Consider the following 16,713-nt stretch of genomic DNA (forward strand, 5'->3'; position numbering starts at 1 on the left):
GGCAGGAGAGCTCCTGAGTGGCCTGGGATGGTACCAAGCAGCGGAGTCCGTGGAGCTTCCCTTTCCATCCTTTACAGGAAGGAGGCCGGTGAAACAATGGTCTTGATCTTTGCAATGTAAAAGTAAGCAGAGACAGAGGGCAGAGGGCTGGGGACACCTTCAAAGGCTGGCTAGCCAAGGATAGCTGCCTGCCTGTTTCGGAGGCCTGGGGACACCGAGAGACTGGAGCTTGCTGCAGCCAGCTGACCGTGAACCTCTTGATACCACAGCCCTGAGTTCCATCAAAGGACCGCTTTGTCGATGCATAGCGAAGGACAAGCAGCCCTTTCCAAGGCAGACCCTCTGGACCACTCTTCTCAGCCTCTGGTCTCCTGAGATGCTTGGAAAGAAGGGATAACCCGGGCTTTCGCAGGAAGCATCTTTGTCCTGTTAACTTGGCTTCCATGTTCTCATCAGCCAGCTTCTTGGCGAAGGGCCGTATTCCACGTGGGGGAAGTGAGGGCCGTGCTCTGGTGGCTGGCCATCGATGTGGGCAGAGTCACTCCGGCCTCTGCCTTCCTGGGGGACGTGGCTGATTATCGCCACACCAGAGACCTTCTTCAGGTGCCGTCGATGTAACCAGTGCTCTGTATTTCTCTAGAAACTGTACCAATCCCTGCCTTCAGCAAGCGCATAGCTGGTAGGCTTCTCTCTGTATATCCACACAGTATGGACCGTTGTTATCCACACAGTATGGACCGTTGTTAAATTATTTAATTATAAGGTATATAAATCTTCGCAATGTGCACATCAAATCCAGATCGGTTGTTTCTGCAACGTAAGTGGAATGCTTGAACCGCCGTCGGATGGCATAAGGATGAGGCAGTTGTGAAAGACCGGGGACAAGATTGTGAAAAATTGTAACTGGGATACTCAGGCTGTTTCACGGGAAGCCCAAACTCTGACTCAGGTGATGCCTTCTGGGTGTGATGTGCGCCACAGAGACCCGAGACCTGAGTCGGCAGCACTGTTTACTAGAAAACAGCCTTCCACATTTGAGTGTAAGCAAGTTAGACCCTTTCCGGGGCCCCACAGCTAGTGGGGGGGACTGAGCTGGGCTTTGAACCCATATCGGTTCACTTCGAAGCCTCTCTCTTAACCCTGTATCTCTACTGCTTTTCTTCTTGATCCCCGTGTTGATTTGGGACATGGCAGGGAGCTGCCACGACGTCAGGTCAGCCACGGTGAGCGTGCCGCTGCGGGGTCTCCGTGGCCTGCAGGCTGCGTGGGGTCTCGATGTCACTCAGGTCGGCGGCCCTGGGGCTGGGGGGATGGAGTATGGCTGGGGCGGGGCCCCCAGAACTCCTTTGAGGTCAGTGGGGGAGGGGATGGGCTGTGCATCAAAGCAGATAGATTTTGGGAAAAGGTTCCTGATACAAACATGTCACAGGGGCGTGTGACCGTCTTATTTGAAACGAGTGGCGTATCTGGCGTGTTTGGTGCGCATGTGCCCAGGAGCCACACACAGCCACTGCTCTTGGATCTCGTCAGCTTCAACTGGGTGGACGCGGGAGGTGGTTTCATGCATCTGCATGCACGAGGACGGAGCCCGCGCTGGGCTCCGGTGCGTGGCACCTGTGTATAGATAGGATCCCATGTCACCGATCTTCAGAGACACTGTGGGGCTGTCAGTGCTTCTCTGGCCTGTGTCCAGACAGAAGGCACGAGCCGTTGAGTGGCTACAAGTCACTTTTGTGTTCCACGCCCTTGTTCCTCTGCGCCCATGTTGGTCCCGTGAAGGAGCCTTTCCCAGCTGTATGGATGGTGGAGCTTCTGTGCCTGGGAGCGGGCACGTGTCCTCCTCCCTTTCATGGCTGCGTGGATCCTTCTGGTATTTTACACGGGAACATAAGCTGCCTCTGGTGCAATCAGTGTGTCCCTAGGGCTGTCAGGGAGGGGGTCAGTGCCTGTTGACTTGATGGGGAATGTCCGTTGCATGTTTTGGAATTACTGTTTCTCCAATGGCAAGTGGGGTAGTTTCTCCACATGAGCAGGGGGTGCCTGTCACCTCCGCTCAGGAAGCCGGGGGTGGGCAGCGGGCTGACCTCTTGGAGCAGCTGCAGTGTGTGTGTGTGTGGGGGGGGGAACACTGCTGTCCCGGGGCAGAGGAGAGCTTTGGCTTCTCCAGGCCCAGTGCCCAGATCAGAGCACCGTCCTTATGGGAGAAGGTCACTGTTCCCCTGGGCTAGTGGTTCTCAACGGGGGTGATTCTGCCCCTCCCTGCCCCGCCAAGCCCGGGAGACATTTGGTAATGTCGGGACACATTTCTGGTCATCCTGACATGGGACGTGCTGCTGGCACCCGGAAGGTCAGGGATGGACGCCGCGGGACGCCCCACAGTGCTCCGGCCAGCCCCGCATGACAAAGAAGGAGCTGGTCCCAGACATGAGCCGTGCTGGGGTCGAGAACCCCCGCGGCAGGTGAGCGGTCCCTGGCTCTCTCCTGGGGAGGCTTCCCGGAGCCTTCTCCTGTCTGGGGCTCTTTCCGACTGCTAATTAGGCTCCCAACAACTGAGCCCTCAGAGGGCCTCCAGGAAGCACAGTGACTTATTGTGGCCCCGAGCTCCGACCCGGGCGCTTCTTTAATCTTGTTTCCCCCTCCGCCGCCCCCCCCCTTCTGCCTCAGAAGCTGGGCCCCACAGACCAGCTTTTCAGCCCTCGCTGGCCACCTGCGTGCTGGAGACCCCACCGTGGCCGGTGCATTAGGCCCCCACTGTGTGGGGAGACGGAAGCCGCCTGCCAATGAGGCTGAGTGGAGGGGCAGGACGAGGCCACCGGATGCGTGCCACTGTGCCACCTCTCCACACAGCCACCGGGTGGCGACTTGCAGTGGGAAGGGTGTGGCCCTGTCGGACTTTTGTGGGGAACGACCATGGCTCAGTGTCTCCTTATTTTCCCTTGTCATCCCCAGCATGGCATAAAGCAGTTCGTATTCTGTTTGTGACTTTAATGTGCCTCTTTGTCCCCAGTGGGGACCTGTCCAGCTCGTCATAGTGGGAAAGGGCCTTCGGGTGTCAGTGAAAGTGGGGCTTGGATCTTAGCTCTCCCACTTCCCAACCCTGTGGCCCTCAGCAAGTTAGTTCACCCACCTGAGCTCCAGTTTTCCCACTTATAAAGGGGGGACAAGAAGACCAAGCCCACTGCATTGCTGTGAAAATTGCCTTCCCTGTGCCATTTCGTAGCTGTCGCCCCCGCCCCCCACCCAGTACGCTGGCTCCTCAAGGGTCAGGCTCTTGTCATCGTCTTTGGAGTCCCTGTATTTCCTGCTGCGTGGTAGACCCTTATTATGGGGTGCATTGAGTCTCCCAAAGAGATAGGTTGAAGTCTCAACCGCCAGCACCTGTGAACGGCACCGCACTTGGACACGAGGTCTCTGCACGTGTGGTCAGGTGGCGGTGAGGTCATTAGCGCGGGCCCTGATCTAGTACCGGTGCTGTCTCCATAAGGAGAAATTTGGACACAGACACACGCAGAGCAGGGAATATCTTCACAGGTGCCTCGTGTGAAGACAGACACACCCAGGAGCCTGTCCCCAGGCAATGACGACAGACAGGAGTGAGGCATCGGCAAGCGCCGGGTTGCCTGTAACCACCAGCAGCTGGAAGGAGGTGGAGACAATTCTCCCCTGTGGGTTTCTGCAGGAGCACGTCCCTGCCCACACCTTCATGTCAGACTCCGGTCTCTAGAAGCATGGGACACTACATCGTGGTGCTCTGAAGCCGGCTGGTTCAGGGTGCTTTGTCATGGCCGCCCTAGGAGACAGGTGTAATAACCCAGTAAGCATTTGTGGAATGGTTAAGTGTGTCGGGTGCAAGACATAGGATTCTGCCCCAGCATTCGCGCTCTGCTAGTCTAGCCTCTGGACTTTCTTTGTTTTCTTTTCTCTCTCTACCGTTTCTGTCCTTTGCAATCCATGCAGTGTAGAGCGACTTTGTGCTGCTTTATTATGAAAACCTTTGCTTGTCACAGCAGAAGGTGCTTCTGTGCACCACACTGGAAGGAATGAGTGTTTGTGCCGTGAAGTGTATTTGTGTCCCAGCAGCTGTTTCTTTCAGCAGCGGGCTGCTTGCTGGTGTTCAGGAGAAGCACAGGAGGCCTGCGTTCCCTGCCCTCTTCTCCTTTCAACTGGCAAGAAACAGGACTGAATCAAAGATGCTATGAAAACATACCCTCTTGCAAAACAGGACCTCCAGGTCCAGAGGTTGCCTGGGCTCCATGTGTTAGTTTGGTGGCTCAGGGAGGTCCCTGGGGATGCCAGCCCCTCTTTGTCTTCTGTCCGGAGGACAGATCTCATCCTAAGGCAGGTGTCCCCATGGCCATCATGATAGCTGATCAGGGCCATTTTCTCCATCGACCTCCTGTCCCATCCCTGAACCAGCCACTGTCAAAGGGGTGGGATTAGGTCATTGGCCCAGACTTCACCATCTGAGGATGGATGGGCTCTGGAGAGACACACAGTGCCCCCGGCATTCTCCAAATTAACAACTCGTATGCAGTGTTGCTGGGCAGAATGATGCCCTCCCCGAAAGGGTCTCCATCCTCAGCCCCAGGACCCGGGACTATGTTGCCAACAGTACAGGGCAAAAGGACTCTGCGGTTGTGATTCAGTTAAGGATCTTGAGATGAGATTATCCTAGATTATCCAGCTGGGTCTGTGTAATCACAAGGGTTCTTCTAAGAAGGGTGTAGAGGATCAGAGTAAGAGAAGATGGGAGGACTGTGCAGAAGTCAGAGAAGAGCAAAGATGCTGAGCTGCTGGCTTTGAAGGTGCTGGAAGAGGCCACAAGCCAAGGGATGGATGCAGGCGGCCCCTAGAGGCTGCATATGTGCTGCCGAAGCGAGCGCAGCCCCTAGAGGCTGCAAAAGGCAGGGAACAGGTTCGCCCCTAGAACCTCCAGAAGGAACACAGCCCTCCTGACACCTTGATTTTAGCCCCATGAAACAGATTTTGGACTTCGGACTTCCAAAACTATAAGATAATAAATGTGCCTGGCTTTAGGCCAGTTAAGTTTGTGGTGATTGATTATAAAAACAATAGGAAGGAAATATACCATTGTTTCTTTAGGTGAACTTGCATCAGTCTAGACCATTTCTAAGAGAAGACCCTTGTATTTATTTTGAATATTCTATATTGTGTACATGGAAGACACACAAAGATTTACGGATTGAACAAAGGACAGACCCAGCCCCTGGGCCTGCCGCCTGGTATGGGCTTGCTGGTCCGGCGATCCGCTCTCAGAATGGTAGATGGCGGCTCCTTCCTTCAGCACCAGTGCTGGGTGCAGGGAATCCAGAAACAAGTACGATCTTGTCCTCACTCACAAGCTGCTGAGTGTCTCAGCCGTTTGATTCCATAAATATTCTCACTGTCAGATCGGATTCCTTCCAGATGTCTGCTCTGTCTTTGTAGCTAAAGCTGGTTTCCTCTGAAGCTTTTTCAAACTTGCTGATTTTTTTTTTTTTTTTTTTGTAAGTTTGAGCAAGGGTCAGGAAGAGCGTAAGATGTTAAGCATATCCACAGATAGAGCTATTTTTAGGGTGCCCCATGTTGCTGCAATCAGCAGTAATTCCAGCAGACAGATCCCGGGGTCCGTGGAAGGGGTCACCCGCCTGTCTCCTGCCCTGTGTCAGTTGGACAGAGATGCTGCTGTTTGGAAGTTGTCTTTGTGGTTTTTATTTCCTCCCCTCTCAGGCTTTCCTGTGCTACGGGGGCTGGGTGGTGAGCACAGACGGCCCGTTTAGGAAGTGCTCGTTACTGTCCCGTGGGGCAGCTCTTCCTGGGAAGCCTCTGGCTTTCCTGGGGGTGGCACGTGACCAGTGGCCATCTATGGAAAATGTCTGGGAAGGTAACAGAAATAATGGAGCAGAGAAATGGGGTGAGGGAACTGACCTTGAGTGATCTTTTCCAACCCTGGAAGTCTCTCTTGAGGAAACTAAGGCAGGGGTTATCTGTGGAGCAGCTGCCCACCATTGTGATCTCGGTGGTAGCTTAGCAAGGACAGGAGCTCAGTCCTCTGGTACTAGCTCGACATTTCTAAGCTCCACTGCCAGAATTTGAGAGCCGGGCTTTAAAGGCCTAATGCCCCTCAGAGCGTGTCAGGAGGTACATTTAGCAGTATTCATTTAGGCTCCTGGCTCTGCCCCTGCCCTGCCTTCCTCTGTCTGTAGTCAGCGCCATATGCTGGAAATGCACAGGCCCTGGAGGCTCAGCCCGGGTCAGAACCCCACTTCCTAGCAGCATGACTTTGGACAAATTTGGACAACATTCATATGTCACATGTCCAAAAAGAATTTGGACAAATTCCATAAGGCCCCTTTCCTATCTAGGAAATGGGGATAATTGTCCCAGCAGAACCAGGAGTGTTTCGAGGATTGAGTGAGTTCGTGGGTGCACGGCACTTCTCCCTGGGCCTGCTGCAGCCTGAGCTCTATCCAGATGTCTCCCTTTGCCATGACCTTCACCGCCGCCAGCCTGCGGCGTAGATGACTGCCTGGCACTCCGGCGCTGGTCTGTGGTCTCTGCTTTATCCACCAGGGCCCCTACAATGGGAGTCCGCTTCCAGTTTATACTGTTGTCAGCAGCATTTTGAGGACCGCCCTCCTGGGGAAGGATTTGCTGTGGTCCTTGGTTGTTTTCTCTGGTTCATTTTCCAGACCTAGAATTGCCACGTTGAAGAGGGGACTCGTGTTTAAAGGCTTTCCTGGGTGGACGGTGCCGGGTTCTCCTCCAGAAAAGGACTGGTTTACACTTCTTCCTGCAGTGCATGAGGGTGCCAGCTTCCTTGCAGGGCCAAGTTATTAACTTTTAATCGAATGAAGGCCCAGGAAAAATAGGAGATATTTCCCTGGGGATAAAGTGTTCCTGGCTTTTGCTCGTAAAGCAGCAGAACCTTGGGAAAACCTCAAGGGAGCCCAGGAGGCCTACAGCGCGCGTGCAGACGGCGCCCTCTACTGGTTTGCCCTGATGGAGCATGGTGAGCCGCCGCAGATGGGGCTGCCCGGTGGTCTCTAACTCCCTCTAGTGGCTGCAGGTGCCAGGGGCTAAAGGAGGACCATTTACCAAGACTCCTGGCTGAATTCTGCCCTGCTTCAGGGGATCGTTAGCTCTTGCTCAGTTTTCTTGCAACGGTCCTTCATAGACTGGGATTTTTGCTCCCCAGGGAACACTTCATACTGTGTGGAGACATGTCTAGATGTCACAGATGGGGGCCGGCTGCTGATTTGTGGAAGGTCAAGGCCAGGGATACTGCTAATTGTCCTACAGTGCACAGGACTCCCCACCCCCACCCCCAACAAAGAATCATCCAGCATCACATGTGACTGACATCACATGTCAGTCATATTCAGGCCAAGAAACTGTGTTTTAGAGGAACCGGGAGAGTTGTTCTAGAAGGCTTCTCTTTTCAGACTAAAACAGGATATAGAAATATTAATATTTAATACATATTACTTTCAGCACTAATTTTTTGGGGGGGTTGGAAACCTCTTAGTTGTGCAGAATAAAATGGAAAATAGGAGGAACTGAAAAATAGCACATTGGTGTTTCTAGAACAGCAGGCGGGGGGGAGATGCGAACCATAATAATGTCACTAGCATGAATAAGGGACGGCATTTTTTCCTGTTACCTTGGTTTGGTTGAACCTACCATCAGTGCCAGCAGCTTTCCCTTGAAGGCCTTGTCTGTGAAAAATAGTGCTTTGTTTGACCCCCCCCCCCCCGCAAGCCCCAATTTCATGAGTCCTAGTATTTTCATAACATTTATAATGAGCTTTCTGGGGCTTGATGCTGGATTACCATCTGTGGTTGTAGTGTGCTCCCACGCCCAAGTGCTGATTCAGGCATTGTTTCTAGGAGGGGGAAGGAGGGGAACTTCACAAATAATCTTAAAGAGGGTATGCGTGGAGGGAGCAGCGTGACAAAAATTTCGGGAAAATCAAACTGAATTCAAGCTTACTTTGACATTTGTTTTGTCTGAGGACTTCTTTCACCAGCCTTACCCAAACCTTTAGAAAATACTCCTCTATTTCATTTTCCTTTGGCTTTACTTGTCTCTGAATTGCTTGGAGTCTAGACTACACATCTTAAAACAGCTAGAGTGGTCTTATTAGCTGTCCTAAATGACGCTAAGGGGATTATTTTGCCAGAAGTGGAAAGCAAAACAAAACTGAACGAAACAACAGCTTTTCCTTCAATATCAGATACTCTTTTGATCATCTTCCTTGAGAAATTATTTTTCACATTGCAGGTCCCAATCTGTTAGTGGGTCGTAAAATCGATTTCTGGGTCACAGTCGGCATTTAGAGAAAATCAGAGCGGAAAATACTACTGGGCATTGTATAGACTCAAGGTGCCTTTTATTCTGCTGATCATAGACAAACGTGTCACCGTATGCATTTACACGTGTATGTGCGTGTGCACACATGCACACGTATGCACATGCCTGGCGAGAGGCAGTGGCTTGGGTTTTGCCTCGTGGTGAAATCCGGCTTCTTTTCAGATGATTTTGTTCTCTTCCCAGGATTCCAGTGATTCCCGCTTGCCTCTCGTGCTCAGCTCTACCTGTGTTTCTTTTGCAGGTGGCACCAGGGAGATTGGCTCCGCCCTGACCAGGATGTGCATGAGACACAGGAGCATAGAAACCAAGCTCAGGCAGTTCTCCAGGTGAGGAGCGCATCTCGGTCCGGATTTCACTGGCTCTTGCTGGTTGCCAGGGAAGGGGCAGTGCCTTGCCCAAAGCAGCGTGTGTTTCCCCGCAGCGCTGAAATGCCCGCAGCCCGTCATGCAGCTCACTCACTGAGCAAGTATTCGTGGGCCGTCTGCCACATGCCAGGCTCTGGTCTGGGTGCTGGGGAGGTAGTGGGTGACCAGATGGCTTGGGGCCTGCTTGCTGGAGCCCACACCCCACTTTGTGCTCCTGTGGGTCTCTCCTGGCCCTCCACTGGCGTGAGAGCAGGGCGTCTGTTCTCTGCAGAAGCTTCTGGAAGGGGAACCTCGGGGCTGGGGAGCAGGCACGTGCTGCTCCTCCATTTCCTGTGGGCCTCCTCTCCACCCTCCATGCTGCCCGCCTCTTGTCTGTCTTACCAGCATCCAGAATGGGCAGAACTGGCAGTTCTGGTTGCCCACGGGGACTTGGAGTCACCAGTGTTTTGGTGAGGGGGGCCTTCTTCCAAGCAGATCAAACCATTCTGCTTGATGGATCATGAGTTGTGTGAAGGGTTGCCAATGTGAGAGGCCTCTGCCCCTCCTGGCCGGGCCACCATGCGAGGTGGCAGACGTGGCGGGAAGTGGCTGGACTTGGAGACGGATAGGCCTGGGTTTGAACCCCGGGCGGGCCACACAGGCGTTGACCTCTTGGTTGGAATCTCAGCTTCTGTGACATGGGGTGCTTGTGAACATTCATGGAGCGCCCACACATTTCCAGCACAAGGTGCCCGGGTAGCAGGTGAGGACTCTGCCACCTTCCCTCCCGCTCGCTTCCGGGCCCTGCGGCGCCCCCGGTCCCGCTTGCCATGGGGTTTATTTGCAGGCCAGTCTTGCGGTTTCCCAGCCCGTCTGAGGGATGAGAAGACAGCGGTTCAGCGGGCGGTGTTTATGGAGCACCTGCTGTGTGCCACGCTCTGTCTTAAGGCGTGTGGGCGCTGGCAGTGAGTAGGACTGTGCCCTGTCCTCACGGGGCTTACACTCCAGACACCGCGACCCCTCTCACCATGTCAGGCGGTGGGAAGTGCCACGAGGTGAAATCCGTGGGTAGGAGAGAGGCAGCCGCTGTTCCACGCCGGGTAGTTGGGGGGTGAGCCTGTGTGGAAGGACGATTTGAACAGACCTGGAAGAAAGAACAGACTGCGCCGTGTTGATGGCTGGCGGGTGCGTGGGGTCGGGGAGACCCTGATGAGGAAAGGAGGGAGTAGTACCAAGAACCTGAAGATTTTTAGGAGGCCCACGATCAAAAAGTAGTCCGAGGGGCACCTGGGTGGCTCAGTGGGTTAAAGCCTCTGCCTTCGGCTCAGGTCATGATCTCAGGGTCCTGGGATCGAGCCCCACATTGGGCTCTCTGCTCTGCAGAGAGCCTGCTTCCTCCTCTCTCTCTGCCTGCTGCTCTGCCTTCTTGTGATCTCAGTCTGTCAAATAAATAAATAAATAAATCTTTAAAAAAAAAAAAAAAAAAAAAAAAGTAGTCCGAGAACACCTTTGGAGTAATTCTCACCAGAGCAATTCGAGTGATTTGGGGGCACTTCCTGATTTTCCTGCGACATCTCGGTGATGTAGGAATGTATCCGTTTTCTTTCCTGGGGGGTCATCCCTCGCACGGTTGCTCTGGGTGGGGAGCCACCTGGGGACAGTGCACAAAATGACGGGACGTACCTGGGGATGCCTTTGCCACTCTGATCCAGAAGCTGGCCCTTCAGCTTTTCCTCCCCGAGGCTGGCCACACTTGGTCTACACTCATGACTTCTCATCCCAAAAGCACATCAGAGTCACGTGCGTTTCTTTAAAAAATATAATTTATAGTAATACTGGGGTCCCGCCCTCCAGGTTTCTGTCAGGCGGGAGGTCTGGGGTGCAGCTCGAGGGGTGACCCCCAGCCTGCAACCACGCTTGTGAGCACGAGAGTGAGAGTATGAGGCAGGGAAGCGAGAAGAGGGCTCACCCCATCCAGGTGTGGTGACGGTCTCCTGCCAGTCCCTGGAGAACGTTCTGAGAAGAAGGTTGTTACGAAATGGCGGGATTTGGACGTGTAGTTGGGCTTAGATACTGCCTTGTCTGGCACCCGGTTGTCACAATTTACATAGTTTTGACAACTGAGTATGAGTCTTCACTGAATGTATCTGTTTAATTTCTCCTTTTCTTTCTTTTTTTGGGAAAAAGTGCTTTGATTGATTGTCTGATAAACCCGCTTCAAGAGCAGATGGAAGAATGGAAGAAAGTGGCCAACCAGCTGGATAAAGACCACGCGAAAGGTACAGGGTACAGGCTGTCGGCTGCCCGGCAGCGCATGCTCCCAGTGGTGTGGCCGGCCGCCGCCTTGGGCCCCTGCTGGCGTCCCCCGTCAGGGCCCCCTCTGGTCCCCCTTCTCCCATTTCAGCGCTGGAGGATAAGGGCCCCTGAAACCTCCCTCAGCGGCTGATGGCCCAGGCTCTCAGAGGTGTTAGTTGTGATCAGTGAATGAGACCTGGACGGTGACGGCAGGCTTCGATGCCAAAGTCTCACACGTAAGGCATTGGGGCACATTTCGAAAGCCAGCCTCTCAAGAGAGGAGCTAACCTGGGTGTCCTGCCCGGGACCGCCACCCTCTCTGAATGTGCTTCAACACAGGCGACTCTGCAGTGCGTGTGCCAGGCCCTGGGGGCAGAGGGGTCCTGACAGATGCCTCCCCAGTTGGTCTTCCTAGGCCCGGAGGCTGGGGTGCTGGCAGTGGGGAAGGGCAGGAGACGTCCTGCGACCTTCACTGCGTGCTGGGGAGGGAAGGCTTAGGGGAGACTGGAGGCGGGAGGAAGCCAGAATGAAGGGCTGGTGCCAGCAGGTCCCCAGAGCCCTGGTGGCGAGGGCCCGGGAGAGGCGGCATGGGACTCGGGGGAGCGAAGCGTCCAGGAAGGCCGCGAGGGAACTGGCCAGGGGGGGCAGTTACTTGAATAGGAGGGCAGCAAAGGAGGAGAGAAGGTCAGAGCTGTCATCACTTCAGGTGTCCGCGTCTGGGTGAGGGCGGCACCAACGGACGTGGACATCCAGGAGCAGGTGTAGACTGGTGGAGGAGGAGGAAGTCATCGTTTGTGGGGACGTGTCGTCTGTATGTGGGCCGCCCCTCCTCGGGGTCTAGTGCCTGCCTTGGCGCCAGTGCGAGAGTAAGGCTAAGGCACCCGGGCCTTCCCCAGTTTGCCCCCACGCCATCCGATCTCTCATGCTGGGGTCTTGGGGGCTCCTGCTGAATTGCAACATCTGGCCAGCGTCTTGCCACATGGATTCTTTTTTGAGCAAAACACTGCGAAGTTGGGCCTTCGGGAGAGCAAATCCTATTTTCCAATTTCCTGTTTTGTGAGCCGAGAAATTGTGGATTTTTCACTTTTAGTAAAATATCCCCCCGAATAACATCTTCCTTCATAGCTGATATGAGCGAATGCTATCAGGAAAAGACCGAGGCGCATTCTGCGGTTTTTCATGTTAATAACGCGAAATAATTTTATGTTCATTAATAATTTCATGTTAATTCTGCGGTTTTTCATGTTAATAAGGCTGTAAAATGTCAGCCTGAGATTGTTATCATTTGGTGGTTCTAGATAAAGCTCTATATTGCGTATCATCATTTCCACTTTCTCTGATGAAAGTAATGGTTCCTCCTTAGAATGTTTTCCATTGAGCAAAGTGGTAAAATGACTCAATATTCTGCTTTTTCTTAGAATATAAAAAAGCTCGCCAAGAGATAAAAAAGAAATCCTCAGATACGCTGAAACTGCAGAAGAAAGCAAAAAAAGGTAACTGTACACATTCTGCCATTAATAGCTTTACTTCGGGGAAACAAGCACGTGCTTGGTTTTGACTTTGAAGCAGAAAGCGTTCGATTCAGACCTCGTTGCATATGATGGCCCTGGGGAGCAGGAGCGCATAGAATCCATCTGAATTAAAGTTCTCAAGTGCAGAATATCTATTAATTTGAGGCCCTTACAAAGTTGTACTTGACTTGTTCCCTCCCCCCACCTTTGTCTCCAAAATTTGACAGTTTCCATGCCTATTGTGTGTTGTAATGAAACCTATAAATTTCTTGGAAGCCTTGGGATCATGCATAAAAGCCTTCATGCAAATATCCTACTAGAGTAATTATTACAGAAATTATGTCCTTTTCTCCTCCATCTTTCACAGCCTATAATCTCTGAAACCCTTTATTAAGCCTTGTGTGAGGATGCTAGAAATGGCTGCAGTGGGAGCCTGTGTGGTACAGAGAGAGTTTTCATGGTGTTCGTGAGTGTGGGGGCCTCCCTAGGGAAAACCAGACTGGGGCAGCGTGGCCCTCTGCCCACCTCCCTGCCTGCTGTCACCCACACACAGGCCCCCTGTCAGATCTGTGACCCAGCCCTGCTCTTCCAGCGTGGACTGGGAACGTGCAGAGAAAAATCTAACTACATACACTTTGTAGGCATTTGTGACATTTCCCTAAGACCTAAAAATCTAGGGTCTTGAACTTGAGAAGGTGACAGTCTTTCCAGACTATTCTTGATGGCTGCTTTTTGAATTTGTAGTGTCACAACTGATAAAGTATTTTTGTTTTTCCCATGAGGCTCTTCTGTGTTTGGTGTATGCTTGGGACAATTTTTAGGGAAACGTCCCCCAAATCAAATTTCCTCCTTTCCTAAATGGTCAGTTCTCATTTGGAATGAGAGGAAAATACATTCGGAGAGCTGGAGTAGTTTGGTGGAAGTGGGGCAAGGACTAGACAAATTTTTTTGAAGCTTTGACATTTCCCTCTTCCCAGTTCTGGTGAAAACCGCAAAACCATTCATGATAAGGGCAGGAGAATTTTCACCCATAACCCGGTTTTCTGTCAGCATTGGCCTCACTTGTTTGTTTTGGATGTGTTTTCTTGGTCTTGCTGCTTTTTGAACATGTGCCCTATCTTCCTGGTGCGCCTGGGAGGTAGCATTGGACAAGTAACAGGGTTTGAGGCCTGGAACATTTCATTGAGTCTAGAGGTAAATGCTTATAAATAAAACAGCCACCACTTGCATCGAATCTGGCGTCCCATGGAAGAGCTGACTGGTAAAAATTCAGAACTGACTTTCATGTTGTTGACAGCTTGGCAGCTTTGAGATGAAAGGGATTTGGAAGGAAGGCCCAGGGAAGACACAGGTTGGGAAAGGTTTGAAAGTTTGGTAAAAAGGATGAGGGAAGAAAAAGTAGCTGTTTTCCCTTAGCTTTTCCAGAGTTCTCTTTCCAGAGGCCTTAAGTTCTTGGCTGCAGTGATAATCCTTTTATCTGAATTCTGCACGGAGGCGGAGGCGGAAACAGTGCACGTCTGTCAGTCAAGGTCCCTGGCATTGTCCAGTTAGCACAATTTGGGCCTACAGGGCAAGCTTGATGGGTTCATTGCAGTTCAGCACAAAAGGAAGTTTCTGGCAATTAGACTTGACCAAGCACTGGGTCAGACTGCTTAGAGAGGATAATGAATGAGTTCCCCATCAAGGCATCCGACGGGAAGCTTCGGGACATTTAGGGTACCGGACTGTGTAACATGAAGAGAAACTTCTGGTCCCAGGATTGGCAGTAGAATTGGCATTTGGTTGTGAAGCTTTGTGGGGCACTTGCGCCTGAAGGCAGAGAACGGAGGCTGTGACCAGGGGTTTCTGGAAGCATTCTCTCAGCCCTAGCACATAGCTGGTGGTCTCAGGCACCACGTCCTCCTAGACAAGGTAGCCATGGTGGTGTAGTTATTATATACACGCACCAAGTCAGATCAGATGCTTGTAATGTTCCAGATGATTTTCTCTTTACTCCAGAGTATCACCAGAAAACAGTTTTCTTTCTTTCCATTACAAAAATACTTTTTTCTAAGATATATAAGCACATTTTTTTTGACTGAGTGCACACATTTGTGTATTTCTGGGGTGAATGGAACCTTCTAGAAGGTACCAGAGTCCTCATTCTGGTTATAATGGAGTGCTCTCCTAGAAGAGGGATAGCCTGAGCATGGAGCAGGAATGTGACAAGTTACAGGCCAGCAGAAATCTATTACTTGAGGCATCCAGTGGTTTGGGGTCTGGTTACCTGAAGTTTCCCTTTCCACCAGAACTGTTCTTGGGGCATCTGCCTCACCTTCCACAGGTGGTGGCTTCCTGGATTCTCAGCTTATCAAGCGTTGGTTGTTTCTTCTGAGATCTACACGATGTGTTACGATACTTCAGGTCCTTTTAATATTTTTCAGATACTTGCTTCAGTACTTTTTTTTGTCCTGATGGAACGGAGTCTGATAACCACATAATCACTTCACCTTGAATGTGTTTTCAGGAGATCACCAAGCAGCTTTCTACCGCGCCTTTTTAAAAAACTGTGATCTTTGATCTAAGAGCTCTTCTGACTGTCCTTTTCAAAATTTCTAATGCCTTTGTGCACTTAAGCATGGTGATTGCGCTGCCCTTGACGTAGGCAGACGTACACGGGATGTCCTTTTTGTATGTGGCTCATTTAATTTTCACTCTGCAGATAATCACCTTTTGTCACGTGTTTTATTGGGCGCTTTTCCCCCTCTTTATTACAAGAGAGTGGTAATTTATAATCTAAAGGTATTTGAATATTACCATAAAAAAAATTCAGACTTTTTTGGGGGATTTGATTAGGCTTTATCTCAAAACCATTTCAGAACGACTTGGCATCTGCTCCAGCTGTGAGCGGGAGTAGCTATTTTAGCAGGAGGCAGGCTTACCCAGCACCTGCCAGGAGTAAACACGAGGCAGATGCTGGGGGCTGCAGAGACAGTAGCCACCTTCGGAGATGTTCCGAAGGACTAGGGACCCAGGGCAGAGCCAGCCTGCTTGACGGGCGATGGGGAGAAGACTGAGGCCACGGGAAGGTAGGGTGTGGCGTGGAGCAGGCCCAGCAGCCCGAGCTCTAGAAGGCATCGATGAGTTCAGCTCGGGTCCCTGGGCTGGCCGAGACTTCACGGGGAATGAGCGTGGGTGGATTGTGGGAGACGCGCACTGTTCTTGGCTTGTTCTGCTCTTACTGAACAGTCAGCAGCCTTACTTCTCCTCTAACTCCCAGATTACTAGTAATTTAAGTTAATCATGTCAAGTCAAGTAAAAATTAATCCTGGTCAAGCATTTCTGTTTCCATCTGTAACTACTGGCAGCTTCTCAGGACTTTCTCTGAGGCTGCTGAAACTGGGGTGTTTTACTGTATTCACCCTGGAGCCCGACACTTCAGTCGTTCAATCTATCATTTTTGATCAGATAGTAAAGTATATTTATGGTAAAGACTATAAACCCAATAAAGAGACTCACAGAGGTGCAGATGAACACGTTATTTGCCCTTCTACTAGAATTTTAACTTTATTATTATTTTTTCATTTTTCACCCTGGTTTAAATTTTGTTTCCTGGGTTTCCCTAATTACTTTTCAAGTTATAGTAAATTATACTTGAAAGATTTTCTTGGTGAAGCATCTTAATTGGCTTCAGAGGGGACTATAGGCTGCATCTCTCTTCTTAGAAACTGTGCCATGATCTCTAGGGGGTGATGCTCGCTAACAAGGAAGGTTTCTGTTTAGAGGAAAAAGAAAGGTTTTAGCAAGTCAGGGAAGGGACTGTGGCTGTGCAGCTCTCGGTGCAGGTGGGTTTCATTGCCCTGGTAGAAAATCCGGTGGCAAGCCAAGGACTGTTTAACCCATGAAAGGAAGGTAAGACTGCTGCTCGAATCCCAGTTTGACTTTATTATTTTCCTTTTTGTGTCAATTGTGTATCCTGCACTTTCTCACCGTGTGCCCCCCCGCCAGTGGACGCTCTCGGTAAGTCTCCCGTCCTGACGCTCTGGTGGCTGGTCACGATGTGGTCCTTGCTGTGGGCTTTCCGTGGTTGTCCAGACCTACACTAATTGCCCAAGTTTTCCTGCCAGCTCGGAACAATCAGTTGTACCTACTTAATTTTCCCTAACTTTAAAAAAATCGTGTGTGTATGTGTGTGTTTTAATCATTTTCTT

General features: G+C 51.4%; 1 protein-coding gene across 13 annotated transcripts in view; it reads left to right on the forward strand.

Annotated features, from left to right (window-relative positions):
- The window catches only part of MTSS1 (MTSS I-BAR domain containing 1), a 155,999-nt gene that overhangs the window by 113,467 nt on the left and 25,819 nt on the right, over positions 1–16,713 (forward strand). For 6 of the 13 annotated variants that reach the window (XM_044244973.1, XM_044244963.1, XM_044244972.1 and 3 more), the window contains exons 4-7: positions 8,615–8,699; positions 10,905–10,996; positions 12,431–12,505; positions 16,511–16,522. In XM_044244973.1, the coding sequence (XP_044100908.1) occupies positions 8,615–8,699; positions 10,905–10,996; positions 12,431–12,505; positions 16,511–16,522 (264 nt within the window). Of the gene's footprint in view, positions 1–8,614; positions 8,700–10,904; positions 10,997–12,430; positions 12,506–16,510; positions 16,523–16,713 lie in introns of those variants that run through there. The other 7 variants (XM_044244975.1, XM_044244974.1, XM_044244965.1 and 4 more) reach the window with 2 other exon arrangements.

Source organism: Neovison vison, chromosome 4 (assembly GCF_020171115.1).
Source record: "Neovison vison isolate M4711 chromosome 4, ASM_NN_V1, whole genome shotgun sequence".
In the NCBI taxonomy this organism is placed as follows: domain Eukaryota; kingdom Metazoa; phylum Chordata; class Mammalia; order Carnivora; family Mustelidae; genus Neogale; species Neogale vison.